General features: G+C 41.9%; 2 protein-coding genes across 4 annotated transcripts in view; both read left to right on the forward strand.

The window, feature by feature from the left end:
• The window catches only part of Elf1 (E74 like ETS transcription factor 1), a 103,632-nt gene extending 101,576 nt beyond the window's left edge, over positions 1–2,056 (forward strand). For all 3 annotated transcript variants that reach the window (XM_021203594.2, XM_029541365.1, XM_029541366.1), the window contains exon 9: positions 62–2,056. In XM_021203594.2, the coding sequence (XP_021059253.1) occupies positions 62–650 (589 nt within the window). In that variant the 3' untranslated portion in view covers positions 651–2,056. The remainder of the gene's footprint in view (positions 1–61) is intronic.
• Positions 2,057–6,793: 4,737 nt separating this feature from the next.
• Sugt1 (SGT1 homolog, MIS12 kinetochore complex assembly cochaperone) overlaps positions 6,794–24,615 on the forward strand; it is a 42,688-nt gene continuing 24,866 nt past the window's right edge. The window contains exons 1-7 of the mRNA XM_021203541.2: positions 6,794–7,006; positions 7,095–7,152; positions 14,879–14,969; positions 16,235–16,304; positions 16,887–16,957; positions 22,297–22,350; positions 22,774–22,790. Coding sequence (XP_021059200.1) covers positions 6,969–7,006; positions 7,095–7,152; positions 14,879–14,969; positions 16,235–16,304; positions 16,887–16,957; positions 22,297–22,350; positions 22,774–22,790 — 399 coding nt within the window. The 5' untranslated portion in view covers positions 6,794–6,968. The remainder of the gene's footprint in view (positions 7,007–7,094; positions 7,153–14,878; positions 14,970–16,234; positions 16,305–16,886; positions 16,958–22,296; positions 22,351–22,773; positions 22,791–24,615) is intronic.

Here is a 24,615-nt window from a genome sequence, read left to right on the forward strand (position 1 = left end):
TTAAAGCTTTAAAGGATGTTCCATTTGTAATTGTCTCACTTCTGTTTGTTGATCTCAATAGGACGATACAGGCTTCAACCCAGGTTCCAGTAGTGGTGTCTCCTGGCAACCAACAGTTACATACAGTAACAGTGCCACTCACGACAGTTATAGCCAGCATAGACCCATCATCAGGTGCAGGGTCTCAGAAATTTATTTTACAAACCATTCCATCGTCACAGCCCATGACAGTACTGAAAGAAAACGTCATGCTACAGTCACAGAAGCAGGGCTCTCCTCCTTCAATTGTCCTCAGCCCCACCCAAGTACAGCAGGTCCTCACAAGCAATGTTCAATCCATTTGCAATGGAGCAGTCAGTGTGGCATCCGCGCCATCGTTCAGCGCTACGACACCTGTGGTGACTTTCTCTCGGAGTTCACAGCTGGTTGCACACCCACCAGGCACTGTGATCACTTCTGTTATCAAAGCTCAGGAAACAAAAACTCTTAAGCAAGAGTTGGAGAAAAAGGCTGAAGATGACTTGAATGAAGATGCTGAGAAAAGTGCCCAGCAGCCCCAGCCTTATGTGATGGTGGTATCCAGTTCAAACAGGTTTTCCTCTCAGGTAGCCATCAAACAGAATGAACTGCTAGAGCCCAACTCTTTTTAATTAATACACCAAAGGAATTATGGGTGGTTATTTTTTTAATTGAACTCTTTTTTCAGTTGTCTGACCATAACGTCATTTTTTTCTAAGATGAAATCCACAGAAGTTCTTAATTTTATAACTGTTAAAAACAGTTACTTTGGACTTTGCTAGATAAGGAGGAGAACCCAGGTGTGTCTCTTTTCTGAATGTCTCAGAACTTAGTTGTGAAGGAGCAGGAGGTTTAGACGATGAAGAAATTCTTGACATTTTTTTTCAGTTGCTATATCATATTTTTAAAGTTCCTTTTCTAGCTTGACACTGTACTAGCTTCCTGAATTGTTTGAAAATACTACTTAAATATAAGACAACAGGAAATTTATATAGGAAACATTTTCATTCCACTTGTATAATTTAAGTCTTGGCTCTTTCAGATGCAAGAAACTTAAACTATTAAGATTGTTGCGATGTCACTTAGCTTGACTTTAAACTTGGCTGGACTGTTGTGCTACGAATATACTACGAATTTGTAAACTAACATTATAAATTGAAATGTATATGCCCAGTATATTGGCATATATGTGTAATCCCAGTACTTGGGAGGACAAAGGGCAATCAGGGGTTCAAGGCCAGCCTTAGCTACATAGTGACTTTGAAGCCAGCCTGGGCTACATGAAACCTTCCCCCAAAACACAAAACAACAAAAACATTTAAGTGTGCCTATGATAATGTCTGAACCTGAGTTTAAGAAATGTGATATTATAAAGGCAACAGTTGTGACACTTCCACTACCTAAGTGTGTAACCCTGGGCAGGCCACTCCACCTCCTAGGTGTATAACCCTGGGCAGGCCATTTCACCTGCTAGTCTGTGCCATTCTGGTAAAATGAAGGGATGCATTGGACTAGACAAAATGATCTACAAGTTTCCTTAAATTTTATGATTTTATTATCTGTACTTTAAAATTATTTGGCATATTACCAGATTATTTCCTTATGTAAATATAGGTAAAATACTGCTTACAAATATTTTCCTCACAAAATTACTATCAGTAAGGTAAATTCTTCCTAAGTTTTCTGCTCATTAATCCTCAGACCACAGTTACTAAAACTGTGGCTTAGTAGTAAACTGAGGGCTAAATGACAGACTGCTATTTTAAGAGCATCGGGGCTCTGAGGCCAAAGAAGCAACGGGAGTCCTGAGCTAGTATAGCTGTGTCACTTATTATAAAAGCATAACTGTTTTTTATTTGGATCATTTTTTACTGTGGGTGAAGGGGAAGGGAAGTTGCATACAAAGATATATATCCAAGTTTCTGAAATAGAGTTTTTAGATTACTTTCAATGTAAATAATGTACATTTAATGTCACAAGAAATTGTTTTCTGCAAAATCTCTAGTATAGAAAGTTTTGTAGAAGAAAAACTATTGTGTTTAGAGGTATAATATTATATGTTTTCATATTATAAAATGAATTTGTATTTAAACAAAAATTTAAATTTTGGAATCCTCTAAACATTTTTGTATCTTTAATTGTTATTAAATCATGTAAAAGTTCTCAATATTTCTGTCTTCAAGCAAATGTTTTTTGTTTGTAATTCTTTTGCTTTTTGACACAAAGCCTCCCCAGACACACTATCCTAGAACTAGTGATTATCCTGCCTCAGACTCTTGAGTAAAAGGCACATGCCACCAACCATACCTGGCAAGGTTCTTATACTGTGTGCACATGCATGTGCATACCTGAGGGGACACAGCACAACATTTGGGAGTTGGCTCTTTTCTTCTACCTTTGGTTTCGAGGGTCAACTTAAGACACTCAGGCTTGCTAGTCTTGTTACCCTCTGAGCACCATACAGCCCTGGTAAATACTGCTCTAAGAACACACACACTCTGAAATGGGTTTCTGTGTAAATGAGACTGTGGCTCTAAGTCAGCTTTTAAACGTCTGAGTACACATACAGGAACACAGTAGAGAAGAGAGCACAGCCCTGGGTGGGTCCTCTATCACTGGGTTTGAGGTGGGTCCTCCAGGCCCTGTGCTGCTGCTTCCAACACTTCCTGGGTATTAGGGATCCGGATTCAGGCCGTGGGGCTTACATAGTAAGTGATTATTTTCATTGAGCCATCTCCCCAGCCCTAAAACAGGCTTTCTTATTAATTGCTAAACTTGGAAAAAGAAAAATTCAAGAAAACAAAAATCTCAGTAACATGGCATGCCCCTACTCTTATTGGTAAACTTAGTCATTTTTCACATATTCATACCCATTTGTATGTGTGTATGTGCGTTTGTGTTGAGACAAGGTCTCACTCACTGTGCACCTCTGGGTGGCTTTGAATTCAGAGGATCCACTTGCTCTTGCCTCCCAAGTGTTGACATTTAAGGCATGTATCAGGACTGATACATAACTTTTAAGCATTATTGAATGTGTATGTGTGTATTGGGTTTCTATTGCTGTGAAGAGACAGCACGATCATGGTGACTCTTTTTGTTTTTGTTTTTTCGAGACAGGCTTTCCCTGTATAGCTCTGGCTGTCCTGGAACTCACTTTGTAGACCAGGCTGGCCTTGAACTCAGAAATCCACCTGCCTCTGCCTCCCGAGTGCTGGGATTAAAGGCATTTGCCACCACGCCCGGCGATCATGATAACTCTTAAAAAAAGAAAACATTTAATTGGGGGTTGTATACACTGTCAGAGGATTAGTCTATTATCCACATGGTAGAGAGCATGGCAGCATACAGGCAGACATGGTAGCTGAGAGTTCTACATCTAGACTGGAAGGCAGCAGGAAGGAACACTGGCCCCGGCTTTGGCCCTTAAAATCTCAAAAACCCATCCCCACAGACACACTTCCTCTAACAAGGCTTCACCTCCTGATCCTAATATTTTTGTTTTGTTTTTCAAATAGTGCCACTCCCTAGTGACCAAGCATTCAAATCTATGAGACTATGGGGCCGTTCTCATTCAAACCACCACCTGTTTGTCTCCGTGTGTGTGTGTGTGTGTGTGTGTGTGTGTGTGTGTGTGTGTGTGTGTACTGGCTGGTTTTGTGTCAACTTGACACAAGCTAGAGTCATCACAGAGAAGAGAGCTTCAGTTGAGGAAATGCCTTCATGAGATCCAGCGGTAGGGCGTTTTCTCAATTCATATCGATGGGGGGGGGAGCCCAGCCTACTGTGGGTAGGGCCTTCCCTGGGCAGGTGGTCCTGGGTTCTATAAGGCAGGATGAACAAGCCATGGGAGCAAGCTAGTAAGCAGCATCTATCTGTGGCCTCTGCATCAGCTCCTGTCTCCAGGTTCCTGCCCTGTTTGAGTTCCTGGCCTGACTTGCTTCATAAGGAACAGCAATGCGGAAGTAAAAGAAACCCTTTCCTCCTTAACTTGCTTTCTGGTCATGGTGTTTTGTCACAGCAATAGAAACCCTAATGAGCCACATTTGTGAAGTGCCTATTGAAGCCTGGAGGGAGGTGTTGGATACCCTAAGACTAGACTTATGGATGTGTGTGAGCTGCCATATGGGTGGGTGGGATCGAACCTCTGATTCCCTGGGAGAACAGCCAGTGTTCTTAACCACTGAGCCATCTCTCCAGTCTACTAATGAAATTTTATAGGTATATTAGTATACTATAAACAACTTGCAGAAAATGCTTTTCTTCCCCCAAGGGGGGGCTCTCAATGTATTGCTCTGTCTGACTTTGAATCATTATATAATCCAAGCTGACCTTGCACTCTTGGTAATCCCTGCTTCAGACTCACACTTAAGAGATTAAAAGTATGTGTTACAAAGCCCAGCTAAACTAACTTAGTGTGTGTGAGAGGGAGAGGGAGAGGGGGTCAGAGAACATCTTTGTGGAGTTGGTTCTCTCCTTCCACCTTTACCTAAGTCCCGGGGAGCAAACTCCAGGCTTGTGTAACAAATACAATTATCTGCTGAGCCACCTCACCAGACCCTAAACCAAATCTTTTAACTTAGGTCAGTAGAGCTTTTCACTGAACAGGAAGATAGCAATTCATTTGTGCCACTATAACAAAACTACTTAAGACTGGGTCATTTATTAGGCACAGAAACTTTACAGGTTTAGAGCCTAGAAAATGAATGTGCTAGTAAGCCGGCAATTCTATTTCCAAGAAGATGCCTTGAATTTTGAATAGAGCAATGAAGTTGCCATCAAGTTTAAGGGGAAATGATTTTTTTTTTTTTCAGTAAGTGGGGTTGGGTTAGTTGGTATCTGTATGGAGAATAAAATAATGAACTTTTATCCCTTGTTATACTTTCAAAAAAGTTGTCAAAGTAAACAATAGACTTAAATGTGGAAAGTGAGCGATCTAAAAGAAACCTTTCAAAAGTCTTTGAGTATGCAGTATTACACATGGCACAAAAGACATGATTATAAATTGATCTGCGTGAAAACTTGCTTCAGACGCTATAAAGAGATGCCAACTGGCACAAGGTGTCTGCAATAAATGCATCCAAGAAGAAATTCACACCCAGCCATGAAAAGAACTGCAAACCGAACAAAACTAACATTTGCTTTAAAGACATTGTGCAGAAGACAATCCTCATCTTTATGCATCTGTTCTTTTACAGTTTAGTTTCTGCGGGGTTCACAGAACTGTAAAACAACCTTAAGTGGAAAGATCCAAAATGATACTCTTTACCTTCCCTCACAAATCTGCTTAGTTTCAGTTTTTAGTTGAGCTAATTTGGACTTCTCAGTAATTACTAAAGCCAGAAACCTGCACCTCTTTGAGTTTAGTGGCCAGCTGGCCCTGGTCCACCTCAAGTGTCTTTCCCACCTACTTCTCCATTCCTACAAGTGGATTCAGATTCCTTTTTTTGACCTGTTATCAGCCCTTCTTTCCCCCCTTCAAACCACCCGTTTACAATACAGATGGGATATACCTACAGGTCGCTAATTTGTTACTTTAAACTTTGTAGTATTTCACCCTTCCATCTCTTGATGACCCCACACATACTTAAATCTTTGTAACTCCCGTTTCTCCATCTTGAATATGAGCTCAAGTTTCTCTGTATTTTCAAACGTCCTCCCACCGTTATTTTTTTGCATCTGCAAGGGATGAGTGGTAGGTTTTAGTTTTAACAAAAAATTATAATACCCAAGATAGCTAGCAAGCACAATCAGGAGTTTGGCCAGTAGGGAAAACGTGCTAGAAAAGTGGGGAAGACAAAACTTAGGTCTTTTAAAGTTAGAACTCAGAAAAGTGGGCGAGTTTAATAGTGGGGATATGTACACAAATGCCTGAACTATAATTTCTATTTCTTTTTCTTCGTGGACTGTCATTTTTCAAACATGATTATTATATATAATCATGTTTGAGGAAGCCATCGACCACCTCATTCATTTCACCTGCTAAAACAGATTGGGTAAAACGACTTTCTGAGCGTATCAAGAGCTTTTAAATCAAGTTTGGTGTGCGGTCTTAATGCAGCGGATTTTAAATTTCTGTTACCTGCTCCGCTGAACCTATAACTGCCACTCCTTCCTGTTGTCCCTTACCACTCTCAAAGAATTCGCAGTAAACTTCCCAGTGTGATGTTCGGCTCTAAGGACGGCGGGGGACGGGGGGTTTACTGCTTACTTAGCACACAAAGCAGCACTAAGATCATTAGTTGTAGGTCAATTTCATCCACGCGGGTGCCAGCGAAACAGGCTTTTCTTGGTTTGGAAAGCCGACTAGGAACGAAGCTTGGGGTGTGGAGCGCCGGGATCGGGCAGGGCCTCTGGAAAACTCCGTTCTCCATGCCGGTAACGTGACTTCCGGCGAGCCAGCCCGTCCGGGTCCTCCACGGAGAGAGTCATGCGAACTGAGGCGCCATCCCCGGCTCTGCTGCCGGAAAAGACCTGGCAGCCCCGAGTGACGTCACGCACAAGTTGGCCGCCGGCGGTAGCCATGATGGAAACCGGAGAAAACGGAGCTTAACGTGGCACGCCTTAGCGACGCGGGAACCACCTCCCGACGGATCCCAGTACCTTCCAGTGGCCTCCGAGACAATATTACAAAGCCTACAAGCCATGCGGGATCCCCCGCGGGCGTACGGCGGGGCGCAGGACTCACAGCCACGCCCTCGGGGCGGGGCCTTGAGCGTCACGGGTAGGGGCGGGGCCGCAGAGCGTTTCCTCCTCTTTCCCAGCCGTCCCCGCGCCTACCTGCCCACCCTTCGCCTCCTTTTCCGCGGCCGCATGCTGCGCGACCGCTGATTGGCTACGGAGGACGGAAGCTCTGTTGGGGTTTCTTTAGAAGTTTTCCCCTCCTGGGCGGCGGCGGAGCTGGTAACCAAGGTAGAAAACGCTCAGGCAGAAGCTTTCGTGTCCTCCTAGGGATGGCGGCAGCTGCAGCAGGACCTGCATCGTCCCAGCGGTGCGTGATTTTCTTCACCTTTGCTGATTGTCTTTCTGTTCTTTTCCTTGATTAGCGAGCCCTGCTGAAGTCGTTGTTTTCTTGGCAGGCTTTTCCAGAGCTTCTCAGATGCTCTAATCGACGGGGACCCCCAGGCAGCTTTAGAGGTGAGTGAGCTCATTTCTGCTTCTTTCGCACTGGGACTGTTGGGTTCCTACAGACCCCTCCTCTTCCCTGCATTACCTTCGTGGAAGCAAAGCTACAATTTTCAATGTGTTCACAATCCCAAAATTAAGATACTGAGATCCATCTCTTTGTCCCCTAGTAATCCCTTTGCCATAGATCTTGCCCTTCCTCTCCACAAGCTCCTGGTGAGGGCACCTCCCTCCCATTTATTTCTTGGACACATAGTTACTGTCTGTGGTTGTTTATAATGGCATTTATGATCAAGGAAAAGGCGAAAATAGGGCTTGATGTATCATTTTTTAACTTTAACAGTTATGTTTGCCCTTACATGTCAGGTACTGTTAAGTGTCCTTAATTAAATTTACTAAAGAACATTTTCCCTTCTGTGCCTGCAACTTTACAGATGACTGTGATTGTTGTTTATACAGTTGTTTATAACAACGTGCTTTTTATCTAGGCTAATTAAATATATGAATTACTTTTGGGCCGTTTCAGGTGAAGTCTAGAACAAACTAGATTTGTATGGGTGTTTCTTAGGAGCGCTGGCTGGACTCCCTAGAGTTATGGGCACATATCAAGTATGGTGGTACAGGCGGGTAATCCTGGTACTCAGGCAGTGAAGGCACTAGGGTCAGAAATTCAAGGTCATCCTCAGCAACGTAGTGAGTTGAGGCTAGCCTTGGATGTGTGAAGTTCTTCCTGACATTTAAGAGCTCAAAGAAACCCTCTGGATAAAGGAAACATTTTTATGTTCTGAGCCTTAGAGAAATCACTTTTGTAGAGGCTAGCAGACTAGTATAACTACATTGTTGCTTTAGTGTTACAAGCTCGGCTTTGTATTCTTAGGTCCACACAGAGTGATCTTCAGGTTTGATAGCAAGGTATTAGAGAGCCTGCTGGTGTTGGCGCACACCTTTAATCCCAGTGCTTGGGAGGCAGAAGCAGGTGGATCTCTTGAGTTTGAGGCCCACCTGGTCTACCATGAGAGTTCCAGTATGGCCAGAATTACTCAGAGAAACCCTGTCTCAAAAGAAACAAAACAACAAAATCAAGGCATTAGTGATTTTGAGATTAGGGCTACAGATTCAAGTATCTTTTTTATATTTTCTGCCAAAGGAAATTAAACGCTGAATGGAGAGTAGGGGGAGGACTGAGAAAGGAGGAGGAAATGAATAATTATTGAAAGCTTATGGAGTGCTGGGTACAGATCTAGGCTGCCCTCAAAGCCCTAGGATAATTGGCAGATGCTGCCCCTTCTAATGTGTTCCATGCAATTCTCTACAGCCTCTAGCTACCACACATTCTGGACTTTACTAGTTTCTTCTATTTGAATGAAAATGAGTGTGGGTACAAGGGTAAGAAATTTATTTCAAACTGCCAAGGCTGTCTCTGAGGAGAGCAGAGAGATGCAAGGGGGTGAGGGGAGAGGGCGTGTGTGTGCGTGTGTGCGTGTGTGCGTGTGTGCATGCGTGCGCGCGAGCGTAAGATCTCCTAGGTTATATGGAAACCATACCCAGGCCTGTGAGTGTGGGGGCAGGGGGGGGTTGTGAGTAGGGAATGACAAAATGGAGCCTAGCATTGACCTTGACATGCTGATAGGCACCACTGAGATATGTTAATGGATCCCTTTTGCCAGAGATAAGGAGAAAACTCTTAGCACATAGGAACTATCTTCAGTCTCCGAAAGAATGCTGGCTTTTGTCTAAATGTCAGACTCGGGGAAAGGAATTTCTTGGGGGGACTGACACTGTTTCTGGTCCTGCTTTGTTTTACTGTGTTAATGGTACAGTAGCCAGAATGACAGTTGGATGGTGTCACTTTCCTACTAGAACTTTCCATGACCTTCCCTCACACTGAAGGTCCAAACAATTTACAGTGCCCATCAGGGTGCCTGGCGAAGTGGACATCTTGGAACTCCTTTTCTTTTTGTAGAGCTACAATGTTTGGAATGCTTCTCTGCTTTTGCCCCACATAACTTGACCTATATCTCATTTTATTTGGGGATGCCTGTTTCTTTAGATTTCATCTGAAATGATCCCTGCTGAGGGGAACTAGTTTTTCTGTCTAAATTAGGTCTGAAAATAAATAGCCTCAAGGCAGCAGGGGTTTTGTGCATCTTGATTCCTTACTGCTGTCTTCTCAGTGTAGCACTTGGGACTCACGATGGTCAGTCAAGCTCTCCTGCATGATTCTTGCAGCCCTCATCATTGACATCAGCCACATTTGTACTCAGTAGGGAGTTGAAGTACAGAGTAAAAAGGTTAACTTGATCAAAACAAAGAGGCTTGGAAGCAACAGGTTTCTGGTTTCAAGGGATTAAGGTCATCTGGCAGGGAGAGAACCTGGGCTATGTGATACCCCAACTAGGAGCTGACTTGGAAGCCACTTCGTGGAGAGCACCGGTTGAGATTGATAAACATGTAGTGGTAATCAGTGCTGACGTTTTTCTCTCTAAGCAGTGTTTCTGTGCTTAGACCCTGGCTAGGTGACTGTAGGGAAAAGAAGAGGAACCAGATTGAGAGATGCACTCACCCACCCATCCACCCAGAGATTCTTTGAACCTTAATTAGCATTTTAAAGCAAATTTTAAAGTAAATTTGAAAATTTACTAAGAATTAGTATTAATTAAAAAACATTTTTAAAAAAGCTTTGCTGGAGTTTGAACCCATGCTAAGTGCATGGTCTACCACTATGCCTCCTCCTACAGGTTCAGCTTCAAAGTCGTATTTTGGCAGGGTTTCACATATCCCAAGCTACCCTCAACTCAAATGTCACTGAGGATGACTTTGAACTTCTGACCCTCATGCATTCTGTTGTTATGACAGGCCTGTGTCAGGGATTGAACTGAGGGCTTCATGTGTGCTAGGCAAACATTCTACCAAGTGAGCTACAGCCCCAACCCATCTAAAAGTCTTAATTTTAATGTCTTACATTTCCCCCTCATTGTTGTTCTGGTTAGTGTCATGCTTCTTGCTGTCTTAATTTTAATGTCTTACATTTCCCCTCATTGTTGTTCTGGTTAGTGTCATGTTTCTTGCTGTGGGTTTTGCTCGCCAGTTTCTTTTTCTTTGTGGCGGTGGAATTGATGCTGTTCAAGTGTTCTACCACGGAAGCCACAGCATTTTCTGCAAGTGTATTTTGGACTTGTCTACAATATGTTTGCCTTAAGTCTGCACTTATTCCTCACCTTTTGCTGCCGTGATTCAGGGGTTGGCACCAAGAATGTTGCCTCTTTGTGTTCCCACTGACAGCCATGCTTCTCTGTAGGCAGCAACTTTTCAAAAAACCAACAGTGCTGCACTAAAAGCATGCTAGATAAGGTGATGAATCATTATCTTAATGATTGGTTTGGGGCTTTATTATATCATTTATTCATAAATCCATTTGTAAATTCTTTTAAGTTTGGCTCTCATTGTTTTTTGGTTGTTTGCATGATTGTTTTTGGAAACTTCTCTTTTGTTACAACCTTACCAAGTCTGCATGTTTTATGAGACTGAACTGTTATTACTAAACTTCTTTTTCTTAACGAAACAACTGACTAGTGGTTCTAAAGAACATTTACAAGTGGCTTGAAATACTGAAGCTCTTACTTGACTTTGTAAGCAGAGGAGTATATACGCTGTCTGTGGCTCATTCCTGTAATCTCAGGACTCAGCGCTGAGACTGCACGCTTGAGGCCTTGTATGGTACAGCCTACACACGACAGACTATAGACATAGTAGTTCCTTTTTTTTTTTTTTTTTTAAGTTTTTTTCAACCTCTTTTAATTTTAAGTTTAAGACATAGAAACCCAGGTTGCCCCTGAACTCATGATGTAGGCAAGGATGACTTTGAACTAAAGACCCTCCTGCCTCTCCTTTTCTGGTACTGGGATTATAATCTTCAACAGTCATGTAGCACCGTGCCTGCTTTTATGTGGTGTTGGGGATTGAAAAAGGAGTTTGTCGGAGAGCACAGCTGGACGATGTGCAGAGAGGGAGGGACACTGGAGCATGAGGTCCCACGTGGGTGGGGTACCTTCATCCAACCCTTTTCTGGAAGGCTCAGGATAGAGACCTAGGGGAAAAAAAGAGGCTGCAAGGTCGCCAGAGGTGACGGATGACTCCAGGGTGCTAGTGCCTTCCAGACACAACAGGACAAATCACATCACAACTCATATTGAAGCAGCATGTTCAAGACTTACAGGTTCAAGTCAGATGGGCTCCTAGCACTAAGAAGAGGAAATGGAGGTGAGATTCCACTCCTAAGCAAGAAACTACTTGTAATTTATATCCGCTGACAAAGGGAAAATCAGCTTTCTCCAATTTAGTCACTGTGTATTAACTACACTCCAGGGCAAATCCAGGAGTCATCAATCAGTTAACACAAAGTGAACTCTGTGGTTTTATTTGTGTAGAGACCATAAAGTTAGATGGATAGGGCAGTGGAAGGATCTGGGCGGAGTTGTAGGAAGGTTAAAGATATCAAGTACATGAAAAAATTCTTAAGAGCAATAAAAAAGAGAGAGAAGGGGTTTTGTTTCCAGTATGGACGTGCTCTGTCTACTGAACTACATCCATAGCAAAAAAAAAAAAAAAAGTCTACATTAAAAACATTTTTCCCTCAACCTGGTGTCTGGTTTATATATTATATAATATTTCTAAAATTCTTTTTTTGATTGTGATGATCTTGACATTAGTATAATCTGTGGTAACTTTTTAGTCATTCCCTCCCCTCCCCTCCCTCTTTCTTTTCTTCTCTTTTCTTTTTCTCTTTCCCTCCATCTCTTTTTCCTTCCTTCCTTCTTTCTTTTCTTCTCTTCTTTTCTTTTTTTTAATGATTTTGTTCTTTTTTTAAAGATTTATTTATTTATTTATTTATTTATTTATTTATTTATTTATTTATTATATGTAAGTGCACTGTAGCTGTCATCAGAAACTCCAGAAGAGGACGCCAGATCTTGTTATGGATGGTTGTGAGCCACCATGTGGTTGCTGGGATTTGAACTCAGGACCTTCGGAAGAGCAGTAGGGTGCTCTTACCTGCTGAGCCATCTCACCAGCCTTCTTTTCTTTTCTTTTCTTTTCTTTTCTTTTCTTTTCTTTTCTTTTCTTTTCTTTTCCTCTCCCTCTATTTCCCGCCCCTCTTTTTTTCCTTCCTTCCTTCCTTCCTTCCTTCCTTCCTTCCTTCCTTCCTTCCTTCCTTCCTTCCTTTTTCCTTTTTTCTTTCCTTCTTTCTTGACAAGATCTCTCTATGTAACCCTGGCTTGGAATTCTCTATATAGACCAGGCTAGTTTCAAGCTCAGAGATTCCCTGCCCTCTGTCTTGCCCTTAAAACTGGAATTAAAGGTGTTTGTCATTTTTCTCAGCTTATTTGCTATTTTCAAAATTGTTTTATAAATTAAATTAGAAGATTTATTTAACCTAGAGATTTCAAAATTACTAGAAAGCATGAGTGCAGGTGGAGGAGAGAGAGAGAGAGACACTTAGTGAAATGGGTTGGGGGTTGCTACTGTTTCGTGTAAGTTCTGCTCTGGGAATTTACAGACCTGGATTTGAATCTAGTCTCTTGTACGGTTTTGTTCCTAAGGAAGTAAGAGAATGGATTTACTGGATTTACTGTGTGCTTGTTCTGGTCCATTGGTACTCAACCTTCATGTTGTGGTGACCTACCCCCTGCCCCCAACCATGCAATTATTATTTTATTTTATTTTTTGGGTTTTTCGAGACAGGGTTTCTCTGTGTAGCCCTGACTGTCCAGGAACTCACTCTGTAGACCAGGTTGGCCTCGAACTCAGAAATCTGCCTGCTTCTGCCTCCCAAGTGCTGGGATTGAAGGCGTGTGCCACCACCGCCCGGCTATTTTATTTTTTTTTATTTTATTGTTTTTTTCGAGACAGGGTTTCTCTGTGTAGCTCTGGCTGTCCTGGAACTCATTTTTTAGACCAGGCTGGCCTCGAACTCAGAAATCCACCTGCCTCTGCCTCCCGAGTGCTGGGATTAAAGGCGTGCGCCACCATTGCCCGGCATGAAATTATTTTTGTTGCTTCTTCATAACTGTAATTTTGCAACTGTTATGAACCAAAATGTAAAAATCTGTTTTCAGAGGGTTTTAGGCGACCGACCCCTGTAAAAGGGTTATTTGACTCCCCAAGGGGTCACAACCCACAGGTTGAGAATCACTGTTCTAGCCAGATGACGCAACCTATTTTGAGGGACTCTTAAGGTGATAATTGTGGTTAGACGTGAGCTGGGTGACTAGTAACACAGTGTTAGATAGAGATGTAAGGGAGCCCTGTCAAGCCTTTTGCGAAGACCTAGATTTTTGCTTGGCATCAGCTGGAGAGCTTTGTGTAGAGACACAGTAAAGGGCTTTGTGTTACTGGTTGGACTAGATACATTTAGTGCTTTTGAAGTGGTGGATTATAGGTGTATTTGGTGGGAGTCTTCGTTTAATTTGTTTACAGACAAGGGTCTCATGTAACCCAGGCTGGTCTGGAACTTGCTGCGTAGCTGAGGATGCCTGGACCCCCCAGTGCTGGGATTACAGGCCTGTGTCACCACATCCAGATTTGCAGGTGGCAAGGGTTGAAGCTTTGTGCCTGCTAAGCAAGCACTCTACATATTAAGCTATCTCCTATCCTGGGTTTAGTTCAGTTTTGATCTTCCGGTATACATTGGTTTGGGAATCATTAGAATTAAAGTCAGTGGTAAGTGGTTATTTAAGTACATCTATACATACTCATGTATGGGTTCACTGGATGGAGAGTCAGCTTTTTTGTTTGTACTTGGCATTGGCCTTATTAACATGTGACTTTTTGTGTGTGTTGTTAATGGCCCAGCTCCTGTGTTAATACTGTGATTACCCAGGGCAGTGAATGCTTTTATCTCTCCAATGCTAACTCTTTTTTTTTTTTTTTTGGTTTTTCGAGACAGGGTTTCTCTGTGTAGCCCTGGCTGTCCTGGAACTCACTCTGTAGACCAGGCTGGCCTCGAACTCAGAAATACACCTGCCTCCCTCCCCCCCCCCAGTGCTGGGATTAAAGGCATGCACCACCACACCCGGCTCAATGCTAACTCTTAATTGGTTGTCTGTTAGATTTTATCTGGGCTTTGAGCAGAATGTTGTAATCTGTTTTGGTTTTCTGGAATCTATAGGGAAGGCTGGAGGGCCGTGCATTTACTCATTCTGTTGACCGCCGTGAACTATAGAAGTTAGTTTTATCGTTTATCTGTCTGTCTGGTTGGTTTGGTTGGCCCTGGTGTCCTGGAACTCATTTTGTAGATCAGGCTGGCTTCTAACTCAAAGTCCGCTTGCCTCTGCCTCCCACGTGCTGGCATTAAAGGCCCGTGCCACCATCAGCTAGCTTTATATTTTCTAGGTACCTCAAATTCTACATGGTATTGCGGCCTCCTCCAAATGAGGAGGAATTCTGAGCTGGTCTGTGTATCTCAGCCTGGCTTTGGGGAATAAATGAGATGATAATAGTTACTATTTATTGAGCTCTTACAACAGACCAAGGATGGCTGAGTGCTTTTCCTAAGTATTACATTTGGAGCTTGCTATGGGGTCAGGGAGGAGGAACTAGGATTCTCTTACAGTGACAAGCCCCATGCTTGTTTCCTTTTTTTTTTCTCTAATAGGTTATTTGATTTTAAGTTAAATTTTTAATTAGAATTTGATGGCTTTAAACCTAATTTACTGACATTCCACGTTTGTATTTGTAGGAGCTGACTAAGGCTTTGGAACAGAATCCCGATGATGCACAGTATTACTGTCAGAGAGCTTATTGTCACATTCTTCTTGGGAAATACTGTGGTAACGTTTCTTACAAACTGTTTTGTCATTTTGTAGTTTACTTATAAAATTTTCCCAAGTCAGAATATCCAAATGGAGTCTGTGTGAGCGCGCGAGGGTGTGAGTGTGTGTGTGTGTGTGTGTGTATATGCGCGCGCGCGCGTGCGTGCATGTGTGCGTGTGCATGCCCCGGGATTATTTATAAGTCACCACACCAGGAGTTCTTATCTGGGTGCTAGGAACTGTATTTAGGTCTTTGTGTTTGCAAATGAAGGCCTTCTTCCATGACTGAGTCATCTCCATATCACCATCTTTGAAATTCTTTAACATGGTTTTTCACGAGAGAAACATTCTGAGTAACATTGACTTAACAGTTATCTTTTCTCCCACTGGCAGAGCATTTATAGAGATGGCATTCATAGTGGATGCTTTTACCATTTTCCTTTTGTTAGCAATTTTTAATAAATAAAAACAAATAATGTATTTCTAAGTTGTGTGACTTGGGTAGGTGAGAATGTGCCTTTGAGGGCTGGAGAGATGGCTCAGTGGTTAAGAGCACCGACTGCTCTTCCAGAGGTCCTAAGTTCAATTCCCAGCAACCACATGGTGGCTCACAACCATCTGTGATGGATTCTAATACCCTCTTCTGGTGTGTATTTAGTGTATTCATATACACTAAATAAATAAATAATTAAATAATTTAAAAAAAAAAAAGAGTGTGCCTTTGAGTTAAATGACATAAATATTGTTAATGAGAAGAACAGATAAGCTGCAGGACACAGCTTCCTTTACTGACAACAGAAAGAACTAAAGGAGATGGTAATGAGGACTCCACAGGTAAACGCTTGGGTTCTTTTCCCTGGCTGTCCTGGAACCCACGCTGGGTTCGGACTCAGAAATCCGCCTGCCTCTGCCTCCACCTCCCGAACGCTGGGACTAAAGGCGTGCACTACCATGCCTGGCTGATATTACTCTTTACAAAGGACCCGAGTTCTGTTCTAAGCACCCATGTTAGGCTGCTCATAAAATACTAATTAATTTGTTTTACATTATTTATTTTATGTGTGTCTTTGTGTGCCAGCTCGTATGTGCCGCAGTATATATAGGGAGGGCAGAGGACAAGTTGAGGGAGTCCATTCTCATTCTGACAGGCGATTCTGAGCATTGAATTGAGGTTGTCAAGTTTGACAGCTGAGCCACTGTTCTGCCCCTGATTCAAATTTTGTGGGTAGTATGTGCTGGATCTGTAAATAATTGGTTAAACACTCTTTCCTTTTTCTATATAGATGGTATTGCCGATGTAAAGAAGTCTCTTGAACTCAATCCAAATAATTCTACTGCTATTCTGAGGAAAGGGTATGTAGTGTGTTGGGTTTGGACTATATATAGCCAGTAGGTGTTGATTTATTGAGTAAATGTATACATGATGTAGTCTTACAATACTAACTTATGTTAGTATGTTAACTGAAGTGTGGGATAACAGATGTATGATTTTCAAAGCAGTAATGATTGAAATATCTGTAAAGTATGGGCAGAACTGACGATGCTCTCTGTCAGCAAAGCTGGTTAGCTGCATTTAATAATAAGCAAAAACTTAGTCTACTTTCTGTGTAGTTGTTAAGCACTGTTTATTATAACTGATAAGCATGGCTTTTTAGCTGAGAACCTAATTCTTTTGCATGATTGTTTTGGCTTAGAACAAATGGATATATAGATATATTTATATAGTTAAACTCAGATTCCTTTGAAATGGGTATGAAAATTGAGTTTTAATGACCATTACACTAAATGTTACAGTATCTAAAATAATTATGGTTTATTAGCAAAGACTTGAAATAAATTCTCTTTCAGCATATGAAAGTCAAATATTTTATTTAGAAAGAAGTCTGTTTTCTATGATTTAATGTGTGTATATTAATCTGTAATGTTCTCACACAGGATATGTGAATACCATGAAAAAGACTACGCTTCTGCCTTAGAAACATTTGCAGAAGGACAGAAATTAGATAGTAAGTATTAGAGTTATATTTTCTTTCTTTTTAAATTTTTATTTCATTTATATGAGTATATTGTAGTTGTCTTCAGACACACCAGAAGAGGGCATTGGATCTCATTACAGATGGTTATGAGCCACCATGTGGTTGCTGGGAATTGAACTCAGGACCTCTGGAAGAGTAGTCAGTGCTGTTAACCTCTAAGCCATCTCCCCAGCCCTAGAGTCATTTTCATAAGGAATATTCCTTTTGGATCTTAAATACCATAGTTAGATTTTGTTAAAATCTCTATGTCCCAGAAACCCAATACCCCCTTTCTTTTAACATTATTTTATGGTGATTTTGATTTTACAATTTGAATTCACTTAAGGTTTGATTAAACTGACCTTTCTTTAGTATTTAAATTACAGATAAACTTTCCCATTAGAAATCAAAATTAGGGTCTGGGGAATGTGTTAGCCATTTGTGCACTTATTGTCAAGCGGGAGGACAAGAGTTTGGATCCCCAGAACCTTTAAGTGCCAGGTCAGCGAGGTAACTTGCTTCTAATTCCAGCCTGGGGTGGCGGGGGCAGAGGGTTTCTGGAGCAAGTTGGCTTCCAGAATAGCCAAATCAACAAGCTCTGTGTTTGTTGAGAGAAAGAGAGGACAGACACACCCCTTAAAGAACAGGTGGAAGACCATTCAAGAAGATTGCTGACCTGCAAACTTGCACATTCATGTTCTGGCATCATGCACCCCCACACACACACACACACTCTCTGAGACACATACACACCCCACTCCCCACACACACGAGAAAAGAAACTTTATGTATTCATTCATTGTATTTTTCCAATGAATTCATCTCCATATATATCCTCCACTCCATGAGCTCTTGTGTAGTAATATTTATTGAGTGTTGAGTGTATGCGGCAGAGGTTAACCCCAAGGGCATTACTTAGGAACTGTCTTTGGTTTTTGAGATGGAGCCTGGCTTGCTCTATTAGGCTAGGCTGCCTGGCCAGCAAGCTTCAGGTATCTACATATCTTTGCCTCCCTAGTGCTAGGATTCCAGCTCACACCACTCTGCCTGGCTTTTCACGTGAGTGCTGTGGGTCACATGGAGGCCCTTCTTGTCGGGCACACACTGTACCAGCTGAGTAGTCTCTCCAGAGTGTGGCTGTGCTTTCTTCTACTGGAAAAGGGAAATTTTAACTCTCTTTCATGTTCAAAAATAAGTTAGTGGGGCTAGAGAGATGGCTCCAAGGTTAAGAGCTCTGGCTGCTCTTCCAAAGGACCCAGATTTGATTCCCAGCACTCACATGGTGGCTCACAATTGTGTATAGCCCCTGTTCTAGGGCATCCCACAACCTCTCCTGGTCTGTGAGGGCACCAGACGCAAACAGGGTGTATAGACGTACATACCTGCACACATAAAATAATAAAATAAAAAAAGAATTTAAATGTCTGTTCATTTTAAGTTATACAGATTGCTAGGAGATTTTACCCTAGTAAATTATTAATTTTTAGAACATTGTGAGATTATTTAATTCATGGAGCTGAGGATGGCCTTGACTTTGTGACTTTCCTGCCATTCCCCCTTGGAGTGCTAGGTTACTGGCAGACGCCAGTATACTGAGTTTGTATGGTAGGGGGTAACAAACCCAGGGCTTCCCCCAGACATATCCAGTTAGATTCTCAGGCAGAAATCACTTTGGAAGTGTTAGGATTTCTCCAAATTGCCATGTTTTGAGAAGTGAGTGTGAACATTATCATGATGCCAGGATCTAGTTGCATAGAGAGATGATGAGGGCTGGAGAACTACAAGAGAGATCTATGGAGATCTTATATGTAAGTAGAAAATGATAGGAAACTTCATAATCCTAATTGAATTGGTTTATCTTTTTCCTTCGGTGGAGCTTACGTAACACAGTCCTTTAAAACAGTGGTTCTTAACTGGAAACAGCTTTGCTTCGTGGGGTCTGGGGTATGTTTTTGCCAGTGTTCAAACATGTGAGTCTATAGGGGCCATACCTAAACATAGCATAATGCAGAATACATTTAGTCCAACTTCAAAAGTCCTTATAGTTTATAGCAGTCTCAACAATGTTAAAAGTCCAAAGTTCATAGTCTCTTCTGAGATTCATCTAAACATTTAACTTATAAAATCAAAGTCAGAAAGCAGATCACGTACCTCCAATATCATTCAGGATATATATCACCATTTGAAAATGTCATAGTGAGGAAATACTGGACCAAAGAAACACCAAAACTATCTGGGTAAACTCTAAACTCTGCATCTCCGTGTCTGATGGCAAAGTGCTCTTCAGATCTCCAACTCCCTTCATCTTTGTTGACTATAATAAACTTCTTTCTCCTCAGCTGGTTCCACTCCCTATGAGCAGCTTTCCCCAGCAGATTTCTCATGGCTCTGGCATCTCGAACATCTTAGGGTCCCCAAGGCAACTTCAGCATTGCAGTTTCTTGTTCCAGTGTCTGGGATGCACACACTATCTTCCCTTCTCAAAAGGGCTTGAGTCACATCCCCAGCTCTGCACTCTGTAGCACTCTAGGCTCTGGTTGACTCCATTCCGATGCTGCTGCTGTTCTTGGTGATCATCCCATGGTACTGGCTCTCCAATACACGGGGGTCTTCCATTGCAGCTAGGCTTCACTAGCCTCTCATAGGCTCTCTTTATGGTGCCAAGCCTCAACTGCTTTGCGTGACCCCTTCAAGCTTGGGCCGTCAACTGTAACTGAGGCTACACCTTCACCAGTGGCCTTCCCTTGCCTCTCACAGTGCCAAGCCTCAGCTGCTCTCTATGACCCCTTCATACCTTCAAAATCAGTACCACCTCTTATACTTTACCAAGTCCAGCTGCAGCTGGAACACAGCTTCTTTGTGCTCTCAGAAAAATCTTTAGAAGATTTCACCTCAGTGATGCTGGTCTCGTCTTAATCACCTCTAATATCTTAGCTCCAGTTAACTAGCATCAATTGTCCCAGTAGTCCCTTCTGTTCTTGACTCTAAAGCCAGAGCCACATGGCTGAAGCTGCGGAGTTCTGCTGCTTGCTGGAGCTGGAGCATGGCCCCCTTGCTCTATTACATTATCACCAGCTTTCTGCTTTCCACCTCCTTCACTGCCTAAGCTTGGCTGTCCTGGAGCTTGCTCTGTCGATTGACCTTGAACTCAGAGATCTGCATGGCTTTGTCCTGAATGCTGGGAGTAAAGGCATGTACCACCATGCCTAGATTTAAGCTTTTCTTTACCTGGGATTTGCTTGGTCCCAGGCTGGACTTGAATTCAGAGATGTGCTTGTCTCTGTCTCGGGATTAGAGCCGTGTGCCACCGTGCCTGGGCCTAAGCTTTTCATGGCCACTGTTCATCAAGCTCTGGAGGGTCCCTGCACCCTCCATCTCTTCGATTGTAGTTCATTTCAGATTCAAAGTCCAAATGAAAGCACTAACCAGATGATAATGCCTAGATAACTATTCCTTCATCATCAACAAACGAAAAATAAAATAAAATAAAATAAGCTTAGCTGGGTGGGATCTTGTCCCGAGGTCACCAATCTCTTAATCTGTTTGTCTCTTTGAACACAGGATTCACCTCCATTCTACTTCTTGGTGCCCTTGATTCTTTGAACCATACATTTTGTACTTTTCCTTTCAAAGCTTGCTATGCTTGATTAAAATGTTGTTCATCAGACTAACTCAGAGAGCAAGTCTCTGTTGGGCTTTGTCATGTAAGTCTCTTTACCGTAGCCTCCAGTAGGTTTTTCAGACAAGGACAAAAAGCAGCCACAGTCTGCACCAAAATGCCACAGAAATGGTCTCTAGGCCACAACCTGAGATTCTTCTCCACGGATACCTCTTGGGCCAGGTCTGCACAGTTCAAATCACCCTGAGCAGCACCATCTTCCGTATTCCTACTAGGATAGCCCATTAAGGCCCACTTACAGCATTCCACTGCTTTCCAACGTCCCCAAATCACATCCCTCTAAACAAAAGCATGGTCAGGCCTATCAGAGCAATACCCCAGTCCCTGATGCCAACTTCTGCCTTAGGGTTTCCACTGCTATAAAAGATACCATGACCTCTTAAGGGACAACATTTAAATGGGGCTATCTTACAGATTCAGAGGTTCAGTCCATTATCACTTAGATGGGAACATTGCAGCTTCTAGGCAGGCATGGTGCAGGCAGAACGTAGAGTTCTACATCTTGTTCCAAAGGCAAACAGGAGAAAACTGGTTCTTATGTGGCTAGGAGCAGGGTATCAAATCTACCACCACCACCACCCCCCAGTGACACACTTTCTTCAACAAGGCCATATCTCCTAATAGTACCACTTCCTGGGCCAAGCATATTCAAACCTCTGTAGGCCCCAATATGCAAATAGAAGCAATGACTTTGGAAGGGTAAATTTCCTGGTAACAGTAGTGCTTAAATTGTTTACCCACATTTGGACACATGAATTCTTTACCTGTTCATTTAAGAAGTCAGAGTAATTGCTCTTTGCAAATTTAAAGCCTCTCATTTTCTAATTCTGCTATGTGAGGCATTCCATATGCTGTATTCTTTGCTTTGTTCGTTCTTCCCTCTTGTATGGTAAGAGTCTTTTATTGGTTTGGGGAATAATAGGGTATTTAATACAGTAATTTCCCCAGAAGGAAATAGTGCATCTATGCCTAACATTTTGATGATTAATTTTACAAATCAGGCAATTTAAAAAGCTGTATTTTCAGATTATTTAATAAACTTTTGATTACTTAATAGTTAACACATTTTACTAGGCATAGTAACTAGATATTCTCCATCTTCAGAGGCAAATAATTTGTTGATTCATTCAACTTGCTGTCTATAAATATGTACTTCACCATGCATATTCATTTTTTGGATACTATATAGCTTAGTGATGTGACAGTTCACAAAGTATAAAGTATCAAGATAGACAAAAATCACAGGAAATGGTAGATAGTTGGTAGCTGTGTTAGAGCAAGATAAAGGTATGAGAATCGATTTGGGAATCTGCTTCAAGTCTGCTTTTGCCAAATGAGGGAGAGTTCCTTTAAGATCAGGGTAGATGTAAGGATTAGAAGCGTCTGAGAAACTAGTGAGGTTGACTGTAGTTAAAACTGGATTTAACTATTTCTTGGATGAGCAGGTCAGTGGTAGATCCGTTATTACATTAGAGCATTAACAGAATGGTTGCTGTAATCTTCATTTGTGCAGGTAATATCTATTTTATTGGCTGCACAGTTCCCAGTGCCTAGACTACTTAGGGCATAGTAGCTGGCCAGTAGTATTTGCTGAATTAATATGCTGCCTTGTACACATTAGGGATTTTTATACTGTTTTTCTTTGTTCTAGGTACAAATACAAATTTTGACATCTGGATTAAAAGATGCCAAGAGATTCAGAATGGTAAGTATGTTAGGCAGGCTTCCACAGTCCTGTTTTAAAAATCAACATTCAAGATTTTTGGTTAAAATGTTTTTCTTTAATCTTTCTTTCTTGGTTCTGGGGATCAAGCCTATGACCTGTACATGCAGGGCAAGTGGTTGCTGTACTTCCTAAGCTGCACCCAGCCCCAATAGTAGATTATTTCCTCCTGACCCTCGTGCTCAGTCTTACGTCAGGAGGAAGATTTGGTGGTTTGGCTTTGCCAATAAATAGTATTATGTTATTACCAGTTAAAGATAACCAAGGAGTCAAAAAAGTAACTTCTGGATGCGAAATGGAAACAGTTTGCTTCATTTGAAATACATAACAAATTAGCTTTTTGGTTGATGTGGCTTTGCCAATAAACATACTGTCTCTGAAAATGCTTTCTTTTTTGTTTCTTAGGGTCAGAATCTGAAGTGGTAAGTCCTCTCATCCTTCAGGTTTTTGTTTAGTCATGTTAAATTTAATTAATCAAATACATATTTAAACTAGGGCTTGGGATGAGCTCTCATAAATATTAAAGAGTTTTATTTAAATATTAGTTATCTGAAATAACTCATTTTGTTGAAATAGAAGCTACAAGTTTATAGTCCTAGAAAGTACTGGACTGTCTTAATGAATTTAGTATATATCTAAGCTGACTGGGTTTTTGTGTCATCAGGATGGTTATCTCTATCTCCTGTCTTTTCTTTGCCAGTATCAACAGCCGTTAGCTTAAATAATGGTCGTCATGTGGAGCTTTTTTACAGCAGGCTTACAGTAAATCAGAAATGCTTGCGCTTGGTTCATTTTTTAAAAATAAAAAAAGATTTATTTATGTATATGAGTTTTGCAGTCTGTGTGTACACCTGCACACCAGAAGGAGGGGTCAGACCCCATTAAAGATGGTTGTGAACTGTCATATAGTTGTTAAGATTTGAACTCAAGACTTCTAGAAGAGCCGGGTGGTGGTGGCACACACCTTTAATCCCAGCACTTGGGAGGCAGAGGCAGGCCAGTTTCTGAGTTCGAGACCAGCCTGGTCTACAGAGTGAGTTCCAGGACAGCCAGGGCTACACAGAGAATCCCTGTCTCGAAAACAACAACAACAACAACAAAAACAAAAAACAAAACACTTCTAGAAGAATAGCCAATGCATTTCACCACCGAGCCATCTCTCTAGCCCCATTTGGTTCATTCTTAATGTTTGTTAACAGTTAAGGATTTTCATGTTCAGAACATTGTTACAACAGTTTACAGCGCTAAGGCTGCAGAGCTGGGTCAGTACTTAAAAGCATTTGCTGCTCTTCCAGAGGATTCGGTTGCCAGTATTTGCATCAAGTGGCGCACAACCACACGTGGCTCTAGTAGTTCCTGAGTATCTGATACCCTCTGGTCTCCTGGATGCTTGTTCTCATGTGGTGAGCAGGCACATATACATAGAAATAGAAAATGAGTAAATCTCTTTAAAAACTACCATGAAATATAAGGCAAAGTAACTTAAAATATTTAATTTTTTGAAATTTCTTTAATGTGTATTAGTGTTTTAATCTGTGTGTATATCTGTGTACCACATATGTGTATGGTACCCGTGGAAGTCAGAAGAGGCCATCCCATCCCTGGGACTGGAGTTGGCATATGTTTTTGAACTGCCATGTGGGTGCTGGGAATTGAACCCTGGTCCTCTGGAAGAGCAGCCAGTGTTGATAACTGCTGAGTCATAGTCATCTCTGCAGCCCCAGGGTCAGTTTGACTTTTCATCAGTCTAGACTCTTTTTTTTTCAGTCTAGACTTTGATGTTAGACTTAAGTTGTGGCATACTGTTTTAGTAGTAGTTGTCACATATATAGTCAATAAAAAAAAAATCACAGTGACTTGGGAAATGTGTGTGTAGTCCTGACCTACTTTATGGATAATTACCTTTTTGAGACGCATATTCATCTTTTAAGAAAGATTTCCTGCAGAGCTTGTAATCCCAGAGGCAGAGGCAGGTGGATCTCTGAGTTTGAGGACAGCCTGGTCTACAGAGTGAGTTTCAGGACAGCCAGGGCTACACAGAGAAATACTGTTTGGAAAAACTGGGGGTTAAAAAACCGCAGCTGGGGCTGGTGAGATGGCTCAGTGGGTAAGAGCACCCGACTGCTCTTCCAAAGGTCCGGAGTTCAAATCCCAGTCAACCACATGGTGGCTCATAACCATCTGTAACAAGATCTGACGCCCTCTTCTGGAGTGTTTGAAGGCAGCTACAGTGTACTTACATATAAT

Source organism: Mus pahari, chromosome 8, assembly GCF_900095145.1.
Source record: "Mus pahari chromosome 8, PAHARI_EIJ_v1.1, whole genome shotgun sequence".
Lineage (NCBI taxonomy): Eukaryota > Metazoa > Chordata > Mammalia > Rodentia > Muridae > Mus > Mus pahari.